The 25,587-nt window shown below is 41.6% G+C and overlaps 1 protein-coding gene across 1 annotated transcript; it reads left to right on the forward strand.

Annotated features, from left to right (window-relative positions):
* Window positions 1–2,278: 2,278 nt before the first annotated feature.
* LOC121996568 (glutathione S-transferase T3-like) lies at window positions 2,279–2,782 on the forward strand. Its single transcript, XM_042550581.1, has one exon. It carries the CDS (start codon window positions 2,279–2,281, stop codon window positions 2,780–2,782), a length of 504 nt encoding a protein of 167 aa, XP_042406515.1.
* Window positions 2,783–25,587: the final 22,805 nt, after the last annotated feature.

Below are 25,587 nucleotides of genomic sequence, written 5' to 3' on the forward strand. Positions count from 1 at the left end.
CAATAATCTTCTAAAATGCATTTATATAGTCAGATTTACAATTTTATAACACGGATATTATTACATTATTTTATTTTTTAAAACAATTTAATTTTGTTCAAACCCTATGAATTTTATCACCTTAACTTCTATTAGCTGTTAAAAATAATATTCGTTTTATGATAATTCTTTTAATTTATCCTTTTAAGAAATTATATATTTTTAATTTATAACTCACATAATAAGTTAATAACTTTTAAAAAATTATGACAAATTTTATCACTTTAATCACTACTATTTTTTTTAAAATTATTATTTCTATTTTATAATTTATTAATTTTTGATTATTTTTTTAATATTTATTTTGATAATTTATAACTTATTTATCAATTTTAATCAAAATTTTCTTATATGTGTACTAGTGGCGTGCTTTAAATTAGTTGATTGTATAAATATATATGATAGTAAAAGATAAATATGTTCAATTTCAGATTATACGAAGAAAGATACATTATAGAATTAGTTTATAAGTGAACCGTAAAATGAATAAGGGTATGAGGAGTTTTTTCTAAAGGCATGCGCACTACTAGGATTTGATCCCTCTCAACACACACCCTGCAGGGATGACCACATAAATATACATTGGACATTAAATTAGTCGATCGCATAATTATATACATTCAAAAACTTGGAATGTTATGATACAGATAAAAATTTATAAAAATCTTATAATAAATTTATTAAAACGCTATGTTTGTGTAGACGACTCATAATCTCCTTCAACATCTACGGTGCTCTTCATCCCTTAAAAACCCGCAAAATGAAAATTAATCCTAAATAAACATGGCATAGACAAAAATCTCAAATGAAAAACCACTTTGGTTTTCTTTTCTTTCTTTTTCTTTTTTTTTCTTTTTTTTTTTTTTGGCTCTCAACAAACAAAGAGACAAATCTTTGATTGTTCAAACTTTATACATTGTGGTGATACAATCCACTTCTACTCCATCGAATGTACAAGAAACAGTTCAATAGTTGAAAAACATTTATAAATCTTACCATGATCATTGAAAGATGTTCTTTTTATACTATACCCATGGGAAGAGATCATAATCTGAACCCTCCACGTCGTATGCCAAAGAGACTAAAACTGCATCTGCTCTGGAACAATGTCAAAGGCTGTTAGAACATAGAACAAAGAACAAAGAACTGGAATCTGGATTTGCTCTGTGCCCAGTACTTCAAGAAAACTCATATGATGGTTTTTAGCATTTTTGCCTAGGCCTTCTTCTTAAGCATAGTATAACCTTTGTCAAACATCTGCTAAAGTGAGAGTTTAAATTATTGAACGCCAGCATGTTTAAATTGTATCCTCATCTCAAAGGTGTTGGATAATTTGTCATAGGAGATTTTAAAAAATTAATCGAATTAAAATTATATAAAATAAATTCTAACTTATCTGTTGTGATGACCTGAGTGGATAATCTCAGACTGTCAAAATAGATTCAGCTCATCTTCTATTGTGCTTCAAGGTTCTCTCATGTCGTCTGTTTTCCAAAATATAATGGAAAAACCGTGATCACCACCAAACAGTACGGATGAGAGAGATTTTTGGAAGAACACGAATGGGCAGCTTCCTATCGCTCTTATCTTTTTTGCTCAAGATCTGAGCTCCTTATATAAGGGCTCAACCTTTGGCTGTAAGGGTATCTGCAACGCGGCGTTAATGCCGCGTTATAATGACACTGTTCATTTAACGTCGCGTTGTAGATGCGGCGTCCGCGTTGAACGCGTTCAAGCTTTGCATGGGGTGGCCCAGGGCTGGCCCACCCCATGTGTATAATTTTTTTTTAATTTTTTTAAAAAGTAAATTATAAAATTAAATAAAATGGTTAGTTTTTTAATGGCTATTTTTTAACGACTAGTTCAAAATTTCATCTATAAATATCCACCCATATGTACACATATTTTCATTCCAACTCACTACTCTTTCAATTCTACTCTCTAAATATTCTCTCTGTCTATTTTTAAGTCCCTATCATCTTATTTTCTATCTTAAATGGATGAAAATAATAGGACATTTTTTACAAATTTCTTGAATTCTACAAACAACTCGCAAGAATATTCATCTTCCCAAAATTCACAAATTCCACCAAATTATCAATACCCACATCCATTTCCAAATATGTCGTTTCCTCCACAAAATCTTCAAAATTTCCAAGATTTTGGAAATTTTATGAATCATCCGAATTATGCCCCTCGAGGTCCATATTAACCGCTTCCAGCTGAATATTGGCAAAACATGAGTCATCCGTATTTCACGCCGTCATTTGTTTATGGATATGGTACTCCGCACACAATTGGTATGTCTTTCACTCCTTCGGTGTCAAATGAACCTGCAACTCCAACTTTTATCCCGGAGACTCAACTTTTCGATCGTGAATCCCTAATTGAGGTGGTCAATTTAGAAAAAGCGATTTCAAATGCTGAGGGTACAAGAAAGCGTTCAAGTTGGACAAAGGTTGAAGACGAGGTCTTAGCGAGATGTTTTGTCACTATCAGTGATGATCCAATAATCGATAATGATCAAAAGGCAGATGCTTTTTGGGGACGTGTTGCAAGCTACTACAATGATAATCTTCCCCTATGTTCAAACACCAGAAGTGCAAATGTTATACGGTCACATTGGCACAATACAATCCAAAAGGTATATCGATTCAACGCAAATTACAATAGTATTTATAGTTCATATCGAAGTGGTCATAGTGACGAAGATATATTGAGGTTTACGTATGAAAAATATTGATCTGAAAATAATGGCGTTGCATTCAATCACGAACATGTGTGAAGAATTGTCAAAGACTGTCCAATGTTTACTCCACAGTCCACTGATCATTTTGTGGCCACAAAGAAGACGAGGATCTCAGAGTCGGGAGCAAGTAACACCCCTCCAACCAAGATGTGAGTATACACCTGGATGATGAAGATACTCGTCCAATGGGACAAAAGGTAGCAACAAGAAAGGGAAAAAACAAAGCAAAATTGACTATGGAGGATCTGACAATAAACTACAACAATATTATCACAAAGTTCACTGAGTACACAAGCGTGAAGAAGTCCGAAGTTGATTTGAAACAAAAAACAACTCGAAGTAGAGGAGATTAAGGCAAAAGCCGCCTTGTCAAAATCTAAAGCTAAGAATCGTCGCTTGAAGTTGAAAGAGTACGAAATATTAAACAAAGACACCTCGCAGATGACAAAGAAGTAGCTTATCATACATGAATGCATATGCCAGGATATTAGGTCGAGATGAAATATCTAAATTATTTACTGAATGTTCATTTTCTAGTATTATTATATTTTCGAGTGATTATAATTTTTAATTATTATATTTCTCATTTCGATTAATGTGATTTTTAATTATTATATTTTTCATTTCGATTAATGTGATTTTTAATTATTATAATTTAACAAAATAGTTGTTATGAACTAGCTTTGGAAATTAGCTGGTGCAACTAGCCGTTGGAAATTAGTCATTGCTGTTAGGATCGGTTGAGCTAGAGGGGGGGGGGGGGGGGGGGGCGTGAATGGCTCACCTCGTTTTCTTGGTCTTTGATTATGCACAGCGGAAACTTGAAGTCAATGCTAACTCCGGTATTTACTTGGTATCCACCTCCTCAAGGAGGTGACTAATCCAAGGATCCACGCCACTCACCACACTTCCACTATCCAAAAACCCTCATTCTCGGAATTGCGCCGAAGGTGGAGAAACCTTACAACACTTACAATACTTCCTCTCCAAAGGAAAGAGCTCACACTCACTACAAAGAGGAAGAGAAAAGATTTACAGACTTGAAATAGCTTCTTCCTTGTGGCGTGAGATTTGAAAGCTTGGAGAGATTGAGAGCTTTAACTTCCAACGCTTGAGAGATCTTGAACACTTCAAGGATTCTTCACCCCAGAGCAATAGAATAGTAATATTTGTTTATCCGTGCTTATTCCTCTTTCTTCCAGCGTTTTAAACATCACGAAAACTAGCCGTTTCTCACGCTGCCGTCGCCGTGAATCGATTGAGATTATGTCCCAATCGATTCACAAGTATCCTTTGGAAGCCATCGCGTTAAGATCAACGGTATAGATTCTTTTATTTGACTTGGATCGATTGGGGCAGAGTTTGAATCGATTCAGTCGCTTGGTCATGAAATCGCAGCTTTGTGAATCGATCGGCCGATCGATTCAATACCTTGAATCGATCGGTTGATCGATTCAGGATGATTCTGTGCTTCGCACAGAATGTTCACGGATCGATCGGCCGATCGATTCAATACCTTGAATCGATCGGTTGATCGATTCAGGATGATTCTGTGCTTCGTACAGAATGTTCACGGATCGATCGGCCGATCGATTCAATACCTTGAATCGATCGGCTGATTGATTCAGAAGGGTTCTGTGCTTCGCACAGATTCTTTCCATCGATCGGCTGATCGATTCAAAGGCATTCTGCCTCATAGCCATGTCTAAATCGGTTCACCAATCGATCTCTGATGGTGAGCCTAACACACTATAATCTTGTGACCTGCAGGAGCTTCTTTTGCCAAGAATCCGGTCCCCGACCTTCTCGGACTTCTCTTGCATCTGGTCTTCTGACCTGCAAGAAACCTTTTTACCAAGAATCCAGTCCTCGACCTTCTTGGACTTCTCTTGCATCTGGTCTTCCGACCTGTAAGAAACTTCTCCTGCAAACTCACAATGCATGTTAGTTCCAACGTTATTAACCTAAACTTAAATAATTGTCAACACATTGAAACTTCCAGGGCATGATTGCACCAACAATCTCCCCCTTTTTGATGTTTGACAATCTATTTAAGTTTAGGCTAATTTCCAAAATATCATAATGATACAATGATAGATAATGATTGCAACAACGCTGAAAATCATCTAAATTAAACATAGGCAATAAACATGAACAAATTTAAGCAGTAAGCTTGATTTTAATTATCTTAAGCGTAAACTTCAACATAAATCTCCCCCTTTGTCAAAAATAAAAAAAACAGAACTCCCCCTCAAAAAGTGCACGAGGCAAATACGATAAAACCGAGGGGTGCTCCCCCTAAAATACATATATCTACAGAATAGAACAACACTGAAATATAGACATATATATATATATAAACAAAATGAAGTACATCATAAGGAGTATATTATACATTCAAAAAGAGACGAAGTTCACACAAGGACTCCATAACAACAACCATCCATATAGCATACAATAACATGTCATAGCGGAACATAGAACTCAACAAGATCATCCCCCGGAGGAGTGGGATCAGGCTCAACAGAAGGAGCAGACGTAGTGGCCGGAGCTAGAGCAATCGTAGACTCAGGAACAGGTGCATCCTCAGCAAGGGGAACAGGGGCGGTGGATGGACTAGACTGAGACGGGTGAACCGTCACCCACGAGCCCACCAAGTCCACCAGTGTCTCCAGAGTCGCCTGCATCGAAGTCTGCTGCTGGACCATGGTATCCATCGAGATACGCAGGTCAGCTACCTCCATGGTCAGCTCCTCTAGACGAGTGTCGACAGTCTCCTCGAATGTCGGAGAAGCTGGCCCGGGAATATCCTCCTCAGCATCATCCGCTGCATGAACCAATGCCTATGTCCACCCCCTGGCGAGCCCTGGGTCCCTCACCAAGAGCACGTCCATCATGCCACTGAACTCCCGCTGGACCACCGACTAAGCCCATCTTCGTGAAGGAGCGGGAAGAAATCCTAGAATACGCCACAGTCATGTGCTCCAGTCGTCCCCGGGAGACATCTATCTTCTGGGACTCCAGCCAATCTGTGATAAGATGGCCGAAAGGCATATGGATCGTCTGCTGTACGGGCTGGGTAAAATGAATGATGCAATGAAAGATGTTCAGAGCGATGTTGATGTCAAGGGAATGACGAATGGCATAGAGAGCAAACATGTGAGGAGGTCGTAGAGCGGCTAAGGCACGAGAGACAATGGAGAAAAGGCAGTTGATGATTACTGTAAAATACCGAAAAATAGGCGAATATGAATAAATGAATTTTTCGGAATTTTTGGAAAAATTTTCGGGAATTTTTCGGAGCTCGTACGGACGAGTTGACAGGGATAAAAACGGGGTCCGGAAAAGCCTGTTTAGGCTACCCCATTTAAGTGAGGAAAAGTTTATATATTTAATTCTTTTTCTTTTTCCTTATTTTTATTTCCTGTTTTCTTTTTCCCTCCCGCAACCCGTGCCATTCCTCCCGACACCTTCCCCCCCGCGTGCCGAAGCCCGAAGCCGAGCCCTAATCGTCGACCCGGCGGTTTCTTCCTCGCCGAAGATTTAAACCCCTCGGCCACCTCCTTTTCTTCTCCTCCTCATCTTCTTTGCGCCGATTCCTCTCAGCCCTCTCCTTGCCCTAACCAGCGCCGCAGCAAACCGCCGCTGCCTCCCTCTCCCTGCCGGTGACGCCCCCTCCTCACTGCCGCCGTGACGCCAAGCGCCACTGCACAGAGCCGACGCCTTCTTCCCTTCACCGACGCGGATCCAGCCGAGCTCTAGTGCCGGCTGCCACCACTGTGCCTTGCCGCCGCGACTCCTCCTCTTGTGGGCTCGCGACACAGCCGACTCCCTGCTGCTGGTGCCCTAGCTCTGAACCAAGACTTCTTCTCCTCTTTCGAGCCCCGACAGCCGACAAGATCCTTTGCCCTAGTGCCCTCTGCCATTGATCAAGTCCCCGGTGAGGTTTAGTTTGGTTGGAAATTCTGTAGGTGCAAGGATTTTGATTAATTGTTGATCTGGTTTGTTGTGGTGTTGACCTTTTGATTCATTTCGATCCGATAATTGCAGTAGGTTGTGCTGTTTTGGTGGATCCTGAAATTGGGGTGTTGTGGGCTGCTCTTTGGTCCAACAGCCACTACTTTTGGCAGTAGATAAGTGACCCCGACTGGGATATTGAGGTAAGGTTTAGGGTTTTGAACTTCGAGTAGATTGATTATGTTTATGTTTGGAATAGGTAGATTTGATTAGCTTTAGACTTTTAATCTAATGTTATGATTAGGGTTAAAGGAAATTAACCCTAGTTAATTGTTGGATTTAATTTAGGAAGGTCGAGATTATGGTTTAGGGTTTTTCCCTAAAATTGTTCTTAAGGATTTTTATTTAGCTATTCGTTTAATTTGTAGCTAAATAAAAATGTATGTTTGATATCACAGGACTTTGACGCGAGACGAGTATCTCGGAGTCAGATTTGGACCATTTTATCGGAGGTGGGTACTTTTGACTTGTGTCATTTGATATACATAGTAGTGAATATAACAAGTTGCATTAATTATGTTCCTTATTTGTTTCGGTTAGTCACTATCCAATACCTGTTATATGATTGATTGATTTCTTATTTTACATTTCATGTATACTTTACCTGCTTATACATGTTTATAGGGGTGGTGATATACCATACTTTACCATGTTCAGGACCTAGGTTTTTTTTATACCTTCTGTGTACCTTTGACTTGAGTTGATTCGTTGACCTATGATGCACTTATATATATATATATGGATTAGGTCAGGATATCTTGTGGTTAGTGTCATGCACCATTTGCATGATTGCATGTTGTGCGATAGTTCGCTCCATTATTGTTGAGCACATCGCCAGTTACATGGATCTGCACACACCACCACTCATGGGTTAGTGGTCGATTCAGGCAGAGTGTGTTGCAGTAGAGACTCTGTTAGGCACCGTTGGTCCGCTCATGGGTAGTGTGACACAACGTGTTATCCGGCAGGGATTCCTCCCCGTCATCGTGTATCGGGAGATGAGAGCATTGCACTCCCCCATTTATGATTTGGGGTAGGAGGATAGGTGTACTCCGACAGCATCCCGTCCACTCGGTCACACATCAGGAGTAGTGACGACAGAGTGCACGGTTGTCACAGCCCTACCCACTCGGCCTCTCTATTGTGTGAGATGATCGACTGGCGTCAGGGGTGACCAGGACACATCTTTGGCATCATATGCATGATGTATTTATTGCTTGTGTTTGTGTTTGTTGCATTTATATGCTGCATATTGTTTGGATACCTATGTTTGACATGCATACAGGATTTCCATATCACTCGGACTGTTTGTTCTTATACCCAGGTCCTGGTTAGTACAGTTTCTCTCTTGTTTACTTCAGATGCATTTTTATCTTTCTTACATCAGGAGACTGTACTCATGATTAGTGCTAGGTGTTATTTCCTTACTTTGTATATCAGTTGTACCTACTGAGTTTTGGACTCACCCCACCTCCATTGTTGTTATTTTTCAGGTTGATGCTGTCAGGAGAGAGTTCCAGTTGCTAGTCCCCTGCAGACCACAAGCTGTTTTTATCTTTTGGTTTGTTATTTAGACTGTGTTACAGTTATTCTGTTTGAGGATTTGGATATTGTATGGATTCTTATGATCGATGGATTTTCGTATGATTTAGATTTGCTCTACTACATGCCTGCCTAGACGGCAGAAGAGGTAAATCTTATCGTCGGATTTGAGCTTTACGAGTGTAGTTGAGTAGGGTTGATTTCGAGTCAGGGTATTATTATTCTATTTGTCTACTATTTAACTGCGTGGTGATTGTTTTATTTTTGTTATTATTCCAGCCGCATGTGGCTGAGGTATATAGTGCTTGTAGAAAAGTTTCAGATTGTCTGCCGTATAGGGGAGATGCTGCTGAAATTTCTTCGGACAGGGACTCCTCCGGGGCGTGACAATTTAATGGTATCAGAGCACAGTTTTACGATCTTTGTGTTCGTATTTTTGGATATTTGGGATAACCTGATACCAATTTATTTGGTATCAGAGCGCCAAGGTTGGCGATACTTGTTTGATTCTCGTGTTATAGATTTTCAAGATTTGGCTGATACCAATTTATTGGTATCAGAGTGGGTTATGATACCTGCTTTTGGTATTCTAGATTTTTAGGTTGGCCCAAGTTTGCGAGTCAAACTGGGTAGTTATTTTGGATTGCACGAATTTTTCATTATGTATATGTTATGGATTTCCGTTTAAGATTTATATGGATTTCCGACGATTTTCATGTTCGGAATTTTGAGGTCAGAAGTTGGGGACTGGACAACGATGGAACATCTCCAGACGGCATATAGGTATGATGTTTATTTTATGATAGTTATGACATGTATTAGCACTTTATCTTTAGTACCTGTCTGGTTGTTGTAGCCCATATTACATGTGATGGGTTAGCCACTGATCTTGGTCGACCTTAATAGAGATCAAGGATTATAGGTTTCTGGTAATTTTTCATATCATATCATTAGTAGTTTTAGCTTCTGTTACTACTAGTAGGAGATGGAGGCACATACCAGCCTCTGCTATTGTTAGCTGGGTAGTGGATGATACCTACATATTCCTGTTGACTTAGCGAGTAGAGTTTTTATACTCATATCTTTTGAATATTAGGGTACCCGATACGATGAAAATTGGTCATTGGGGAGTTATCATGTTTGATCATTGTTGAGAATGGTTGAGATTGAGGAATATTGTGAGATCAAATATTGTGATGTGTTGATTTCTAATGATTTATGAGAGTAAATGTTATGTGTTTGTCTGATGATCTATTACTAGATATTTGTTTTGATGATCTATTAGTGGATAATTATTTTGATGATCTATTATTTGGGTTGTCGTTGATGGTGACATAGTGAGTGTCATGTATGATATTCACATGTTTGATGATTATAGTTGGTGATCAGATATAGATCGGGTGCTAGAGAGTTTACGGTTTAGTGTGCCTATGAATTTTAATAAATCTGGTTAGTTGTGGTTAGTTAACAGGATGATAAAATTGATATTTGCTTCCTCTGATATTGGACTATGTGGATAAATAATGATTTGATGTTTTGAATGTTAACTTGCTCTCATGGGGAGTAGAGACTTATTCATCTGATATTATGTGGGCTGATATTTTTGAGGATAAAAATGAGGGTGTCTTGATGTTCTTGAATTATGACTTTTTCTTTTGGGTGTACACATTTATACATATGATATTATGTGGGTGGACATTTTTTAGTTTGAGTTGATGTAATTAGTGTTGAATTGACCCATGAACTGATTTAGTTATTTGATATTGTAGTATACCATTTTATCTTAGTTAATTTTCATTAGTGAATACTGATTTACTCTTGTTAGATCGGTCAGTAGAAGACTGATTTACGCTTGTCGAATTGGGTAGTCATGGTTTGATATACCTTAGTTGCTTGTGGATGATTAAGGTATTCTTGATTAGTTAGTAGATGAATGATTTAGTTTTGTTAGTTGATCAGTAGAGGATTTCCATACTCTATTTTTAGAGGTTCAAACCTTTAGGTTATTTGTGCTTAGTTATGTGTCTAGAGCATATTTGAGTACATGTTTTGTACTGACGTGGAAAGGACTGATTTAGCCATATACCATTGTCGGCTTGGATAGTTTATAGAGGATCGATGTATCCTATTCCATGAAGACTTTGACCATGGACTGTATATATTCGGTTGGATGACTCAGAAAGTGCATTGGGATATGTGACCCCGCTGATGTAAGGAAGTGTAGAGTTAATTGCTTAACACTTATGGGATACAATCGTTGCTAGTGTATACTGGGAGAGTACATTTGGATTTAAGATGATAAAATTTTCCCCATTAGATATAGTCTTGGTAGTGTACGACATTGACTTGCAATGTTATACCATGGTGTGTATATTTTCCTTGTCCGATATGAGTTCCTTTGAACCTAGAGCAGGGTTGTTACTGGATGATTAGGCTGCTTTATTTTGGGTTTCTTTTGATTGATGTATTCATGCTTGATACATATGCATGAATTTTGTTTAGATATACCCGTAAACCATGAGTGTTGGTAGCATGAGGTTGGTCTCTTTGATTGAGCTGGTATGTTGATTTTGCATGTCTATGTTGCATGTATATTATGATTGTTATGTGTTGTAGGAGTCCTATGGTAGACTGCCAATTTGCGAGTAGTATATGTATACATGTTCTGATATGGTTGTAGGTTCCTTGTGGTTCATGGTTATGTAGTTCGATGTATGTATTTGAATGTATTATTGAAGATATCTTGTCGATTAAATCCGAGTTGTGGTATAAGTACATCTGTGGTGTTTTGATGGAGGTATCTTGTCGATCTAATTTATGTTGTGGGATGTGCACATGAGTTTAGGTATTTTTCTTGATGTATCTTGTCGATTTAATCTGTGTCGTAGTATGTGCGCATGTGTTTGAGTGTCTTAATTGGAAGTATTTTGTCGATTACATCGGTGTTGTGATATGTACATATGGGTTTGATGTGGTATCTGAGGTATTTTTTTGATTATGTTTGATTTTGAGTGCACCTAGGTTTAGTATGCTTTGTTGGAAGTATTACGTTGATTATACTCTTGGCATAGGTGTATATATGCCATGTGAGGTTATTTGAGGTGTATTGTCGATTATACTTATGTTGATATATGCACACGGGTTCGGTAGGTATTGTTGGAGGTATCACACTGATTTATACCTGTGTGTGTGAGTTTGGTGTATAATAATTGGAGGATTATGTTGATCATACATATGTTGTGTGAGCAAGTGTGCCAAGTGTATTGTTGGTAGCAGCATGATTCTACTTATGTTGAATGTAGGATGTAGAGTGTCTGTATTATGTCATTTGTTGGATTACCCTGTCAACCCATATTTTTATCAGTGGGTGACTCACTATGATGTTGATAGATTTGACGATGAGTTTGATTTGATTGCTGGATTGTTATACCTTTGGTTGCCCACAGTGATATGCGGTTGAGTGATCTCGTGCAGCCTCTAGTTGGATAGTTAAGTGCCTTGGACACTTAAGGATCGTTTGTGGTGGAGCGGAGCTCACATATTATTGTTGGTTTGTGATAGAGCGTTGCTCTTACATATTTTGGATTGTTGTGGTGGAGCATTACTCCCACCTATTACGGATTGTTCTCCCACATATGTGGTATTGCGTGTGATGGAGCGTTGCTCTCATACTGGAGGATCTATTTTTTTGGTGATTTATATCGTTGGTGATCAGATCTGTTTATTGTCGAGGATCTTATGGATTGGGAATGTCTGTGATACGGACATTATGTGTATTGATTTTACCATTAGGGCTTGCGGAGCCTTAGATGTTTTCATGGACTAGATGATTTGGGTATCCCTAGGATATTGGATCAGAATTCGTTATTGTTATTGACGACGTGGTGTTTTATTCCTGATCTGAGGTGTATCACGCACATCATCTTTGCATAGTTCTAGAGATGTTTAGATGGAAACGTCTAGATGTGAAGATCAGTAGTACGTATTTTGGTTGTCTTTTGTGAGATATTTGAGACACACGGTCACCAGTAGGAGTATACCGTGGTTCCACAGGAGATCGAGGTTGTTACCGTTGGGAGTAGACGGAGTCTATAGAAGAGGCTCGCAACTTCCTTTGTTTGGCTCGATATTTCCAGAGATAAGTGGAGGGTTTCTCTCGGATTGCTATGTCACTTACACGCTTGACCAGGAAAGGCGCGAAGTTCACTTGGACTGAGGATTATGAGATCAGCTTCTAGGAGCTGAAGCGAAGATTAGTGTCGGCTTCGATTTTGGTTTTATCTTCTGGAGAGGACGGATATGTCCTCTACACCGACGCATCTCTACAGGGTATGAGTGTTGTTCTGATGCAGCACGGTAGAGTATTCTCATATGCTTCTTGATAGTGGAAGGAGCATGAGAAGAAATACCCAGCTCATGATCTGGAGTTGGCCGCTATTATTTTTGCCTTGAAGATTTGGCGGTAATACCTGTATAATATTACATTGAGATTCGCACTGACCATCAGAGTCTCAAATATCCGTTCATTCAGAAGGAACTTAATCTTCGACAAAGGAGATGGATGGAGTTCCTGAATAATTATGATTGCACCATTAGCTATCGCCCGGGAAAAGCTAATGTGGTTGTTGATGCACTTAGCCGGAAGTTCAGAGGGACTTTAGATTGTCATCGAGTTGTGGTCACAGACTTGATTCAAGGTTTCTCCGAGTTAGACCTTGTCGGACACCCGTCCTCTGGGATGAGGTTGGAGAAGCCCAGTTGTTGGGACCTCATAGAGTTCAGCAGGATGCGGAGTTGGTCCGTACTATCAGACGGAGGATGTCAGAGGCGCAGGAGCGCCAGAAGAGTTATGCTGATTGGAGACGCAGACCACTAGAGTTCTCTGTTGGCGACCATGTATTTCTGCAAGTTTCACCCACGAAAGGGGTGAAGAGATTTGGCCTCAGAGGTAAGTTAGCTCCGCGGTATATTGGCCCTTTCGAGATCTTGGAGAGGATCGGAGCAGTAGCTTACCGCTGGCACTACCACCGTCCCTGGCAGGCGTGCACGATGTATTCCACGTATCTATGCTGAGAAGATACGTACCTGATCCGACACATGTGCTGACAGATATCTCAGTTGCAGTTCAGCCTGACATTACTTATGAGGAAGTTCCGGTACGGATTCTCGACCGGAAAGAGCGTCAATTGCGGAACAAGACTATCCGGCTGGTTAAAGTCGGATGGCAGCATCATTCGGACGACGAGGCTACTTGGGAGCTCGAGGACACTATCCGAGCTCGATATCCCCAACTTTTCACTTGAGGTATGTGATTTATTTACCGTTCAGGATTTATACTATATATCTGTTGTTAGTACTTGCTGATGGTAGATAACGAAATTTGGGGACCAAATTTTTATTAGTGGGGGAGAATGTAAAAAACCGGAAAATAGGCGAATATGAATAAAGGAATTTTCCAGAATTTTTGAAAAAATTTTCGGAGCTCGTACGGACGAGTTGACGGGGATAAAAACGGGGTCCGGAAAAGCCTGTTTAGGCTACCCCATTTAAGTGAGGAAAAGTTTATATATTTAATTCTTTTTCTTTTTCCTTATTTTTATTTCCCGTTTTCTTTTTCCCTCCCGCATCCCGTGCCATTCCTCCCGACACCTCCCGTGCGTGCCGAAGCCCGACGCCGAGCCCAAACCGCCGGCCCGGCGGTTTCTTCCTCACCGAAGCTTTAAACCCCTCGGCCACCTCCTTTTCTTCTTCTCCTCATCTTCTTTGCGCCGATTCCTCTCAGCCCTCTCCTTGCCCTAACCAGCGCCGCAGCAAACCGCCGCTGCCTCCCTCTCCCTGCCGGCGACGCCCCCTCCTCACTGCCGCCGTGACGCCAAGCGCCACTGCACAGAGCCGACGCCTTCTTCCCTTCACCGACGCGGATCCAGCCGAGCTCTAGTGTCGGCTGCCACCACTGTGCCTTGCCGCCGTGACTCCTCCTCTTGTGGGCTCGCGACACAGCCGACTCCCTGCTGCTGGTGCCCTAGCTCTGAACCAAGTCTTCTTCTCCTCGTCCGAGCGCCGGCAGCCGACAAGATCCTTTGCCCTAGTGCCCTCTGCCATTGATCAAGTCCCCGGTGAGGTTTAGTTTGGTTGGAAATTCTGTAGGTGCAAGGATTTTGATTAATTGTTGATCTGGTTTGTTGTGGTGTTGACCTTTTGATTCATTTCGATCCGATAATTGCAGTAGGTTGTGCTGTTTTGGTGGATCCGGAAATTGGGGTGTTGTGGGCTGCTCTTTGGTCCAGCAGCACTACTTTTGGCAGTAGATGAGTGACCCCGACTGGGATATTGAGGTAAGGTTTAGGGTTTTGAACTTCGAGTAGATTGATTATGTTTATGTTTGGAATAGGTAGATTTGATTAGCTTTAGACTTTTAATCTAATGTTATGATTAGGGTTAAAGGAAATTAACCCTAGTTAATTGTTGGATTTAATTTAGGAAGGTCGAGATTATGGTTTTGGGTTTTTCCCTAAAATTGTTCTTAAGGATTTTTATTTAGCTATTCGTTAATTTGTAGCTAAATAAAAATGTATGTTTGATATCACAGGACTTTGACGCGAGACGAGTATCTCGGAGTCAGATTTGGACCATTTTATCGGAGGCGGGTACTTTTGACTTGTGTCATTTGATATACATAGTAGTGAATATAACAAGTTGCATTAATTATGTTCCTTATTTGTTTCGGTTAGTCACTACCCAATACCTGTTATATGATTGATTGATTTCTTATTTTGCATTTCATGTATACTTTACCTGCTTATACATGTTTATAGGGGTGGTGATATACCATACTTTACCATGTTCAGGACCTAGGTTTTTTTTATACCTTCTGTGTACCTTTGACTTGAGTTGATTCGTTGACCTATGATGCACTTATATATATATATATATATATATGGATTAGGTCAGGATATCTTGTGGTTAGTGTCATGCACCATTTGCATGATTGCATGCTGTGCGATAGTTCGCTCCATTATTGTTGAGCACATCGCCAGTTACATGGATCTGCACACACCACCACTCATGGGTTAGTGGTCGATTCAGGCAGAGTGTGTTGCAACAGGGACTCTGTTAGGCACCGTTGGTCCGCTCATGGGTAGTGTGACACAACGTGTTATCCGGCAGGGATTCCTCCCCGTCATCGTGTACCGGGAGATGAGCTCTCCCATTTATGATTTGGGGTAGGAGGATAGGTGTACTCCGACAGCATCCCGTCCACTCGGTCACTCATCAGGAGTAGTGACGACAGAGTGCACGGTTGTCACAGCCCTACCCACTCGGCCTCTCTATTGTGTGAGATGATCGACTGGCGTCAGGGGTGATCAGGACACATCATTGGCATCATATGCATGATGCATTTATTGCTTGTGTTTGTATTTGTTGCATTTATATGCTGCATATTGTTTGGATACCTATGTTTGACATGCATACAGGATTTCCATATCACTCGGACTGTTTGTTCTTTTACCCAGGTCCTGGTTAGTACAGTTTCTCTCCTGTTTACTTCAGATGCATTTTTATCTTTCTTACATCAGGAGACTGTACTCATGATTAGTGCTAGGTGTTATTTCCTTACTTTGTATATCAGTTGTACCTGCTGAGTTTTGGACTCACCCCGCCTCCATTGTTGTTATTTTTCAGGTTGATGCTGTCAGGAGAGAGTTCCAGTTGCTAGTCCCCTGCAGACCACAAGCTGTTTTTATCTTTTGGTTTGTTATTTAGACTGTGTTACACTTATTCTGTTTGAGGATTTGGATATTGTATGGATTCTTATGATCGATGGATTTTCGTATGGTTTAGATTTGCTCTACTACATGCCTGCCTAGACGGCAGAAGAGGTAAGTTGATCTTATCGTCGGATTTGAGTTTTACGAGTGTAGTTGAGTAGGGTTGATTTCGAGTCAGGGTATTATTATTCTGTTTGTCTACTATCTAACTGCGTGGTGATTGTTTTATTTTTTTTATTATTCCAGCCGCATGTGGCTGAGGTATATGTGCTTGTAGAAAAGTTTCAGATTGTCCGCCGTACAGGGAAGATGCTGCCGAAATTTCTTCGGACAGGGACTCCTCCGGGGCGTGACAATTACTTTAAACAAGGCATTGTTTTCAGCCGACAACTCAAGCGAAGAAAATTTTATGATTTGAGCATTTGGCCCATCCGGACGAGGACGACCAAAGAGGAACTGATGCATGGATGTAATGCTAATATGCTCAAAAGGTGGAGGTAGCTCATCGGGAAGATTGGGATAAAAGACAAAATCATTGTTTGAAGGTAGACATTCGAGATAAGATCGAAGAATTTCATAGGAGAAGTCTAAGCTCCGTTTCACAACACGAGTGCGATAATTTACACCATCTGAAGTGTGTAAATTATTATAAAATTCGGAGACGAGACTATATTGATATCCCTCTCACAGGTCAACAAAGAGTCAAGTTTATAATGCTTGAACCGATTATAGATATCAAAACAGGATGTCCTATAGTATTGCAAATCAACTGATCTAGGGGTTATAAGTTTGAAGGTGTTTTTGCTAAAAGCTTGTTGCATTGCAGCATTTAGAAATCTCGGATCAGTGGGAGGTTGAGGACGGGAAGGAGGAACGGACGATCCTTCACCGGATTCACGAACCTTTTGTTTCTTTCTGTGGGATAGAAAACAGATACAAGAGATGGCACACGATTTGATAGTGAACGGGAAGGATATGCAAAAATTCAAGGGCAATGCAGATAATGCAATGCATGAGGGATAATGCAATGCACAAAGACACACAAGAACCATATAGATTAGGTCAAATATAGGAGCAAAAAGAACAAAAAGAGTAGAGCAAAGAAATTTACTTAGGGTTAGGGTTTTGAGTCCGCATGTTGAGTGAGGACGCGGAGACGAGGAAAAGAGCTGCCCAGTGCGTCGAGAGAGAACTGAAAGAGAAGTGGAAGAACTCCCCTTCGCCGAAGAAGCATGCCGGAGTGAACGATCGAGGCAGACGAAAAAGTCGCTTGGGAAGTCGCCTAGGGCAAGACCGCGTCGAGAGAGAGAAAAGGAAAAGATATAATAAGCGGATCGATTCGGATTTAGGGGTTTAAGACGGGTTTTAAGGTCTCGATCGATCGATCGACCGATCGATTGAGAGTAAGTGAATCGATCGGTCAATCGATTCACGACGCTTCTGTGAGAATGCGAACAAGCGTCTCAATCGATCCAATGATAGATTCAAACGGAATGAATCGATCCATTGATCGATTAAAATGCCTTCTGTGAAAATCGAATAACGTTGTCCAATCGATCCATTGATCGATTGAAATGGTCTGAATCGATCCATTGATCGATTCAGATGCCTTCTGAAAAAAATCGAGTACGCATTCTGTAGTTAAACGAAAAAGCGTCGTAATCGATCCATTGATCGATTCAGACGATCTGAATCGATCAGATGCTCTCTGGAGTGAAACGTGAACCTCCCAATCGATCGACCGATCGATTGGGATGTCTGATATTTCTACATTTCTGAAAACCTTTCAGATCCAAGATTTTGAAATGCACAAATAATTGTATATTCCTTTAAAAATCACGAAATTTGGTGTAAACACTATTCATGTCTAAGGTTGACAAAAAGCGACACTCCCTAGACAAGATTTACACAAAATTAAAAATTGTTGAAAACATTAATGATTCAAGTGAGTCTTATCAAGGTTTCAAAAATAAGTATGGTGCCTATGGTGAGTTTTTAAAAATTTCCAACCATAATCGTAGGGCAACGTGCACATGATTTGTACACGTGCTTTCCCTATGATTGGACAAATGAATGTTTCATATGAAAACCATTTTTCTTGACCAAAATAATGCATCATAACAAGCATTATGATCAAAATAAATGTCCCTAACCTCTCACCCCCATCTAAATCACATTAAGAGGACAATCCTATGTTTTTGTGAGAGGCAAAACTTAAGGTGAATAAAACTTAAAGAGCTTTACTTATGAAGTGATTATGGAGGATATGATTTAATCAATACAACACATTCCCAACTCCCTTCTAAGAAAGCTAAATTCAACTTCGGGAAGAGGTTTGGTGAAGATATCGGCTAAGTTTGATTTTGATCCAACATAATTTAAAATGATATCACCTCGAGTTACATGATCACGAATAAAATGATGTTTAACCTCTATGTGTTTCGTTCTTGAATGATGAACGAGATTTTTGGTTAAGTTGATTGTACTCACATTATCACAAAGAACTTGAACATTGTTATAGGTAAGTTTATAGTCTTCTAGAGTATGAGTCATCCACAATAATTGTGATACACACTCTCCCATGGCAATATATTCCGCTTCGGTTGTGGAGAGAGCTACACAATGTTGTTTTCTACTTGACCAACTTACCAAAGAGTGTTGGGATCTTTCGTACTCGGCTAGAGAGGGGGGGTGTGAATAGCCGCCCCAAATCGATCGCGTTTCTTCCTACGATTAGGTTAGTGCAGCGGAAATACAAATAGAAACGAAAGGAGAAGAAAATCAAACCTTAACACAGCGATGTACGAGGTTCGGAGATGATACTCCTACTCCTCGGCGTGTCCGTAAGGTGGACGAGCCCTATCAATCCGTCGGTGGATGAGTCCCCGGAGAACCGGCTAATACAATATACTCCTTGTGGGTGGAGAAACCTCGCCACAATATTTGCAACAGCAATAGGAGTACAAATAGGAACAAGAAAACAAGAACAGAAATGTAAACTACACTTGCTTGCCTTCTTGAAGTCAGCAGGAACCCTGGGGAAGCAGCAGCTTCTCGGATCCAAGCCTAGCTAGAAAACCAGCAACAGGAAGAAGCTCACGCGAAGCTTTAGCACCCAACGAGCTCAACAAAGCTCAGCAAGAAGGAGAAGCAGAAGCTTCAGGCAGGAGAAAAACTTCCAGAAGAAGAAGAAGTAGCAGGACGGAGAGTTTTTACCGAAGTCCTGTAGCCCTCATTTATACCTGCGAAGAAAGCGAAGAAAACACAGAAGAAATCTAGCCGTTGCGGCTGTGGGCTTACTGATCGGTCGGGGACCGATCAGACCTATTCGATCGGTCCCGGACCGATCGACTTTCTTCACGTAAAGCGCCCACCTTACATGCGGGTTCGATCGGTGCGTGGACCGATCAAAGACACCTGGATCGGTCCACGCCGATCCCAACCCTGCTTTCTCAGCGACCGTCTCGATCGGTCCCCGGACCGATCAGATGGGTCCTGGACCGATCAGGGAGGAGCCTGCCTTTTAGCACGCCCGATCGGTCACCGGACCGATCGAGAAAAAGTATCCTTGATCGGTCTGGTGACCGATCCAGAGCTTGGGTTTGGCCCAAACCAAGTCCCAAGACTTCCAAACCAATATCCGGTCAACCTTGACCTATTGGTACTTCATCCCTAGCATCTGGTCACTCCCTTGACCTGCTAGAACTCCCTGCCAAGTGTCCGGTCAATCCCTTTGACCTACTTGGACTTTCCTCAACACCAGATGTCCGATCATCCCTGATCCATCTGGATTTTCCCTTGCCTGGCTTCACTTACCAGGACTTTCACCTGGCTTCACTCACCAGGATTTCCACACTGCCTAACATCCCAGTTAGGACTTTCCCACTGCCTGGCTTCACTCACCAGGACTTTCACCTGGCTTCACTCACCAGGACTTTCCCTTTCACCTAGCTTCACTCACTAGGATTTTCACCTGGCTTCACTCACCAGGATTTCCACACTGCCTAGCTTCACTCACTAGGTCTTTCCCCTGCCTGGCTTCACTCACCAGGACTTTCTCCAACTGCCTGGCTTCACTCACCAGGACTTTCCGACTGCCTGGCTTCACTCACCAGGACTTTCTCCCGTGCCAAACTCCCTGTTTGGACTTTCCCCGTGCCAAGTCTCCATACTTGGACTTTCCGCGTGCCAAGCTACCTGCTTGGACTTTTCCCCGTGCCAAGTCTCCATACTTGGACTTTTCGCGTGCCAAGCTCCCTGCTTGGACTTTTTCGTTTGCCAAGTCTCCATACTTGGACTTTTCAGGTCAACCAGGTCAACCTTGACCTAGGGTTGCACCAATAATCTCCCAACCATCTATTCTTGTCTCACATCAAGAATACAACTCTTCCACGAGTGTCAAACATCAACATGCAACTCAACTAGGTCAATCTTGACCTAAGGTTGCATCAACAATCTTCCCAAGTCAAACATCAAAATACAACTCGAGTCAAGTCAACTCGAGTCGGGTCAACCAGGTCAACCTTGACCTAAGGTTGCACCAACAATCTCCCCCTTTTTGATGTTTGACAAAACTCATAATCAAGTTAGGTTAACCCGATAACCTAACTTAGGTTTCTCCAATAATTCTCCCCCTTTTTGACACACATCAAAAAGAATTCCAATGTTCTACCTTGAACATTCCTTGACATTCTTCCCCTAGCTTAGGTTAACCCGATAACCTAACTTGGGTTCTCCAATAATTCTCCAATGAACACTCTCCCCTTTTTGACACACATCAAAAAGAAAAAGGAGAGTATCAAGGTCAAGAGTTTCTTCCTAATGAAAGTCCCATACCTTTCATTGAAACTCTTAATTTCCCCCTTGATACTAAACTCAACAATCAACTTAGTGATAACCCCATATCACTAATCCTCAAAAGTCTTAAGGAGTAAAAACTCCTCCTAAAAGTCAACTCCCCCTTGACAATTAGGTAAAACTCCCCCTAAAGGTCAACTCCCCCTTGACCATTGCACCAACAATGTCTTGGAGAGTTTCAAACCCTTAGAAACCTAAACCACAAACTTTCACAGCCGGAATTTCAGATATACAGTTGAAATTCAGCTTTTGGCACGCCCTGATCGGTCACCAGACCGATCAGGATCCCATTGGATCGGTCCCCAGACCGATCCACATTCACTGGGATCGGACTGCCTCACTGCCTCTTACTGGATCGGTCTCCGGACCGATCCACACTTCCCTGGTCCGGTCCGGTGACCGATCCACTCCTTCCTGGATCGGTCCGGTGACCGATCCAAGATCCCTTATCGAATTCCTGAATTTTTACCCGAAATTCAGAAACCCATAAACAATTCCAGAAAATTTCAAAAATTATGAAACTTTGAGGATACACTCCTCATAACATATACTATCAAGGAAAAATAGTTTTCTATGAAAATAACTTCCATTTTCAAATCTTGATACAAAATTCGAAAACTTTGAAATAGTTCAAAGTTAACTCAACTTTGTATCACAATGTTCAATGATGAAAGCAATCACTAAGATGACTTCATCAAGGTTTTCCAAATCAATTTCAAAATGATTTTAAAACCATTTGAATTTAGGACCATAATCTTAGGGCTAAATGTACATGACTTGTACACAAGCTTTCCCTATGATCCTCCTTTTCTTGAATTAGGCTCATCTAGGTACAAAAACTATGCACCTTGATCCTAACTCATGATCCTAATATCTCACACACATCTAAGGTGTATCAAACCACATTCAAGTCAATTTGATGTGAGATATGGGTTAAGGTCAACTTAGGCTAAGTTCTCATGCATTTTCTAAACATCAATTTGATCTCAATATCAAATTATATGTTTGTCCTTAAATCAATTTCATTGATTATAATGCAAGAGATGATGACATGGCATATAATGATATCATAAGTAAGAACATGTGCCAATGTCATGATGTCATGGCATAAAGTTTGAAACTAAACTAACACATGACACATAGATAACCTAAGCATTATCATGACATATCAAATGATAATAAAATGAATATGATGTCATGGCATGGCATATGGCAACCAATCATGGCAAGTTAGCACAAATAAAATACCTAAATCCCTATCTAAGTATCCTTAGCCTTAGCTAACTTAAAATCTAACCCTAGATTGCCCATATATCCCTAAGAGAAAACCAAAATCCCAATTATGGTATTTCTCTAGGTTTTCCTCAAATTGTGCCACTTAAGATTAAAAATGATATTTCCACCATTAGGCACATTTAGCTCTTCAAAGGAGTAAATGATAATTCCATTTCATTTTCAAAAGTTCTCAAAACCTTGAAAATACTCCTTAAGTGTCAATTTCCTCAAAGTTGGGTTAACTACCCTTCTTATTGGAGTTGACACTCTCTAACCCATTTATGGGGTAGAGAAGATGCTCCTAGGAACCCAATACCTATTAGAGCTCATTGGGTTCACTAAATATTCACTAGGGATAACTTCCCTAGCAACCCTCCTAATGACCCTCTTAGGCTTTAAAGCCTTGGTCATTTGGATCTCATCAAGGTCAACTATAGGGGTGACTCCCCTTGTGACCTTGGTAATGGTCTTCCTAGCCTTAGGTTTTGTTCCATAATCGAATGGAACATTATGATAAGTGGGCTTGACCAATTGGGACTTAGGTTTGTGACCTAAACCTTTCTTGTCCTTGGACATTGGTTTTTGACCCTTAAACCCTAGAGATGACTTCTCTATGTTTTTAAGAGCCTTTTCCAAATTATCAAGTCTTGACCTCAAGACTTGATTTTCCCTCTCTAATACCTCAAGTTTTAATTTGTCATTTTCTCTTGAGATATTCCTAGGCATATGTCTAGTCTTCTTGGGATTTCTACCTAGGTTTTCCTTAACTTTAGAAGCGTTAATCCTAGGGTTGGTATTTCTAGTGTTATCCTTACCTAGGCTAACATGTTTAGCTCCTAAGCACATGTATTGGTTCCTAAAGTTAACATGCTTATCATTATTAACAATTGCAACAAAACTACTAGCATGAGTTTTATTAGAATTGCAATAATGAACCTTAGAGGTTACCTTAGGATTTGCCTTAGCTCCCCCTATCGTTGTGCCCGGTCTCTTGCCCTTGTGAGGTTGCCTCCCCCTCGGACAATGGCTCCTATAGTGTCCCCTTTGCTTGCATTGGAAGCACACGATGTGCTCCTTGCCCTTGCGTTTTGGGACTCCGGCTTCCTTGAACTTTGGCGCCGGTGGAGTCTTTCTTACCCTCTTTGGACACTTACTCTTGTAATGTCCATGTTCCCTACACTCAAAGCATATTATATGTAACTTATTTGAAATTGAAATGCTTGAGTTACCTAGGTTTGGGGATGGGTGTGAGCTCTCTTCCTCATCCCTTCCGGAGGTAGATGTCTCTTCTTCTTGCTCCGAACTTGAACAAGAGGAACTCTCCTCCTCTTCTTCCTTGGATGTTGAGTAGCCCTCAACTCCCAATTCGCTCCCTCCATGATGTGAGCTACTTGGCTCACTTAGCTCCTCTTCATGGCTTGAATTTGAGCTCTCCTCATGGAACTTTGCTAAGTTGTTCCACAATTCCTTGGCATCGTTGTATCTACCTATCTTATGCAAGATATCACTAGGTAATGAAAATTCAAGAATTTTCGTTACCTCGTCGTTGATTGTGGATTGGTGGATTTGCTCTTTCGTCCACTCCTTCTTCTTGATAGGTTTTCCTTCCTCATCCATCGGTGGGGAAAACCCTTCTTGTACACAAAACCAATTTAACATATTAGTCCTAAGAAAATACATCATCCTTACCTTCCAATATGTGAAGTTGTCGTGAGACTCGTGAAGGGTTGAATCGTGACATCTTCTCCATAGAGATCCATCTCTAGCCCGTGCTCCCCCGGGTGTTGATCCGTCGAAGAGCGGCCTCGCTCTGATACCACTTGTTGGGATCTTTCGTACTCGGCTAGAGAGGGGGGGTGTGAATAGCCGCCCCAAATCGATCGCGTTTCTTCCTACGATTAGGTTAGTGCAGCGGAAATACAAATAGAAACGAAAGGAGAAGAAAATCAAACCTTAACACAGCGATGTACGAGGTTCGGAGATGATACTCCTACTCCTCGGCGTGTCCGTAAGGTGGACGAGCCCTATCAATCCGTCGGTGGATGAGTCCCCGGAGAACCGGCTAATACAATATACTCCTTGTGGGTGGAGAAACCTCGCCACAATATTTGCAACAGCAATAGGAGTACAAATAGGAACAAGAAAACAAGAACAGAAATGTAAACTACACTTGCTTGCCTTCTTGAAGTCAGCAGGAACCCTGGGGAAGCAGCAGCTTCTCGGATCCAAGCCTAGCTAGAAAACCAGCAACAGGAAGAAGCTCACGCGAAGCTTTAGCACCCAACGAGCTCAACAAAGCTCAGCAAGAAGGAGAAGCAGAAGCTTCAGGCAGGAGAAAAACTTCCAGAAGAAGAAGAAGTAGCAGGACGGAGAGTTTTTACCGAAGTCCTGTAGCCCTCATTTATACCTGCGAAGAAAGCGAAGAAAACACAGAAGAAATCTAGCCGTTGCGACGCAACGGCTAGTGCCTGGATCGGTCAGGGGACCGATCAGGACCTATTCTGATCGGTCCCCAGACCGATCAGCTTTCTTCACAGAAAGCTGCCCACCTTCTGTGCGGGTTCTGATCGGTGCATGGACCGATCAAGATACCTGGATCGGTCCACGCACCGATCCCAACCCTGCTTTCTCGGCGACATCGTCTCGATCGGTCCCCACCGATCGGGACATGGCCTGATCGGTCGTGGACCGATCACCGCCTCTCTTGCCTCTGTTAAACTGGCGATCGGTCACCGGACCGATCGAGTAAACAGACACCGATCGGTGCGGTGACCGATCCGAGCAAGTTTGGCCCAAACCAAGTCCCAAGACTTCAAACCAATATCCGGTCAACCTTGACCTATTGGTACTTCATCCCTAGCATCCGGTCACCCTTGACCTGCTAGAACTCCTCACCAGTGTCCGGTCAATCCCTTTGACCTACTTGGACTTTCCTCAACACCGATGTCCGATCATCCCCGATCCATCTGGATTTTCCTTGCCGGCTTCACTTACGGGACTTTCACCGGCTTCACTCACCAGGATTTCCACACCGCCTAACATCCCGCTTAGGACTTTCCCACCGGCTTCACTTACGGGACTTTCACCGGCTTCACTCACTGGACTTTCCTTTCACCTAGCTTCACTCACTAGGATTTTCACCGGCTTCACTCACCAGGATTTCCACCGCCTAGCTTCACTCACTAGGTCTTTCACCTGGCTTCACTCACCGGGATTTCTCAACTGCCTGGCTTCACTCACCGGGACTTCTCCGACTGTCTGGCTTCACTCACCAGGACTTTTCCCCGTGCCAAACTCCCTGTTTGGACTTTCCCCGTGCCAAGTCTCCATACTTGGACT

Source organism: Zingiber officinale, chromosome 1A (genome assembly GCF_018446385.1).
Source record: "Zingiber officinale cultivar Zhangliang chromosome 1A, Zo_v1.1, whole genome shotgun sequence".
In the NCBI taxonomy this organism is placed as follows: Eukaryota; Viridiplantae; Streptophyta; class Magnoliopsida; order Zingiberales; family Zingiberaceae; genus Zingiber; species Zingiber officinale.

Bases quoted from the DNA above. Each gene is read 5' to 3' on its own strand.
- LOC121996568 (XM_042550581.1), top strand. From the start codon at position 2,279: ATGAGTCATCCGTATTTCACGCCGTCATTTGTTTATGGATATGGTACT.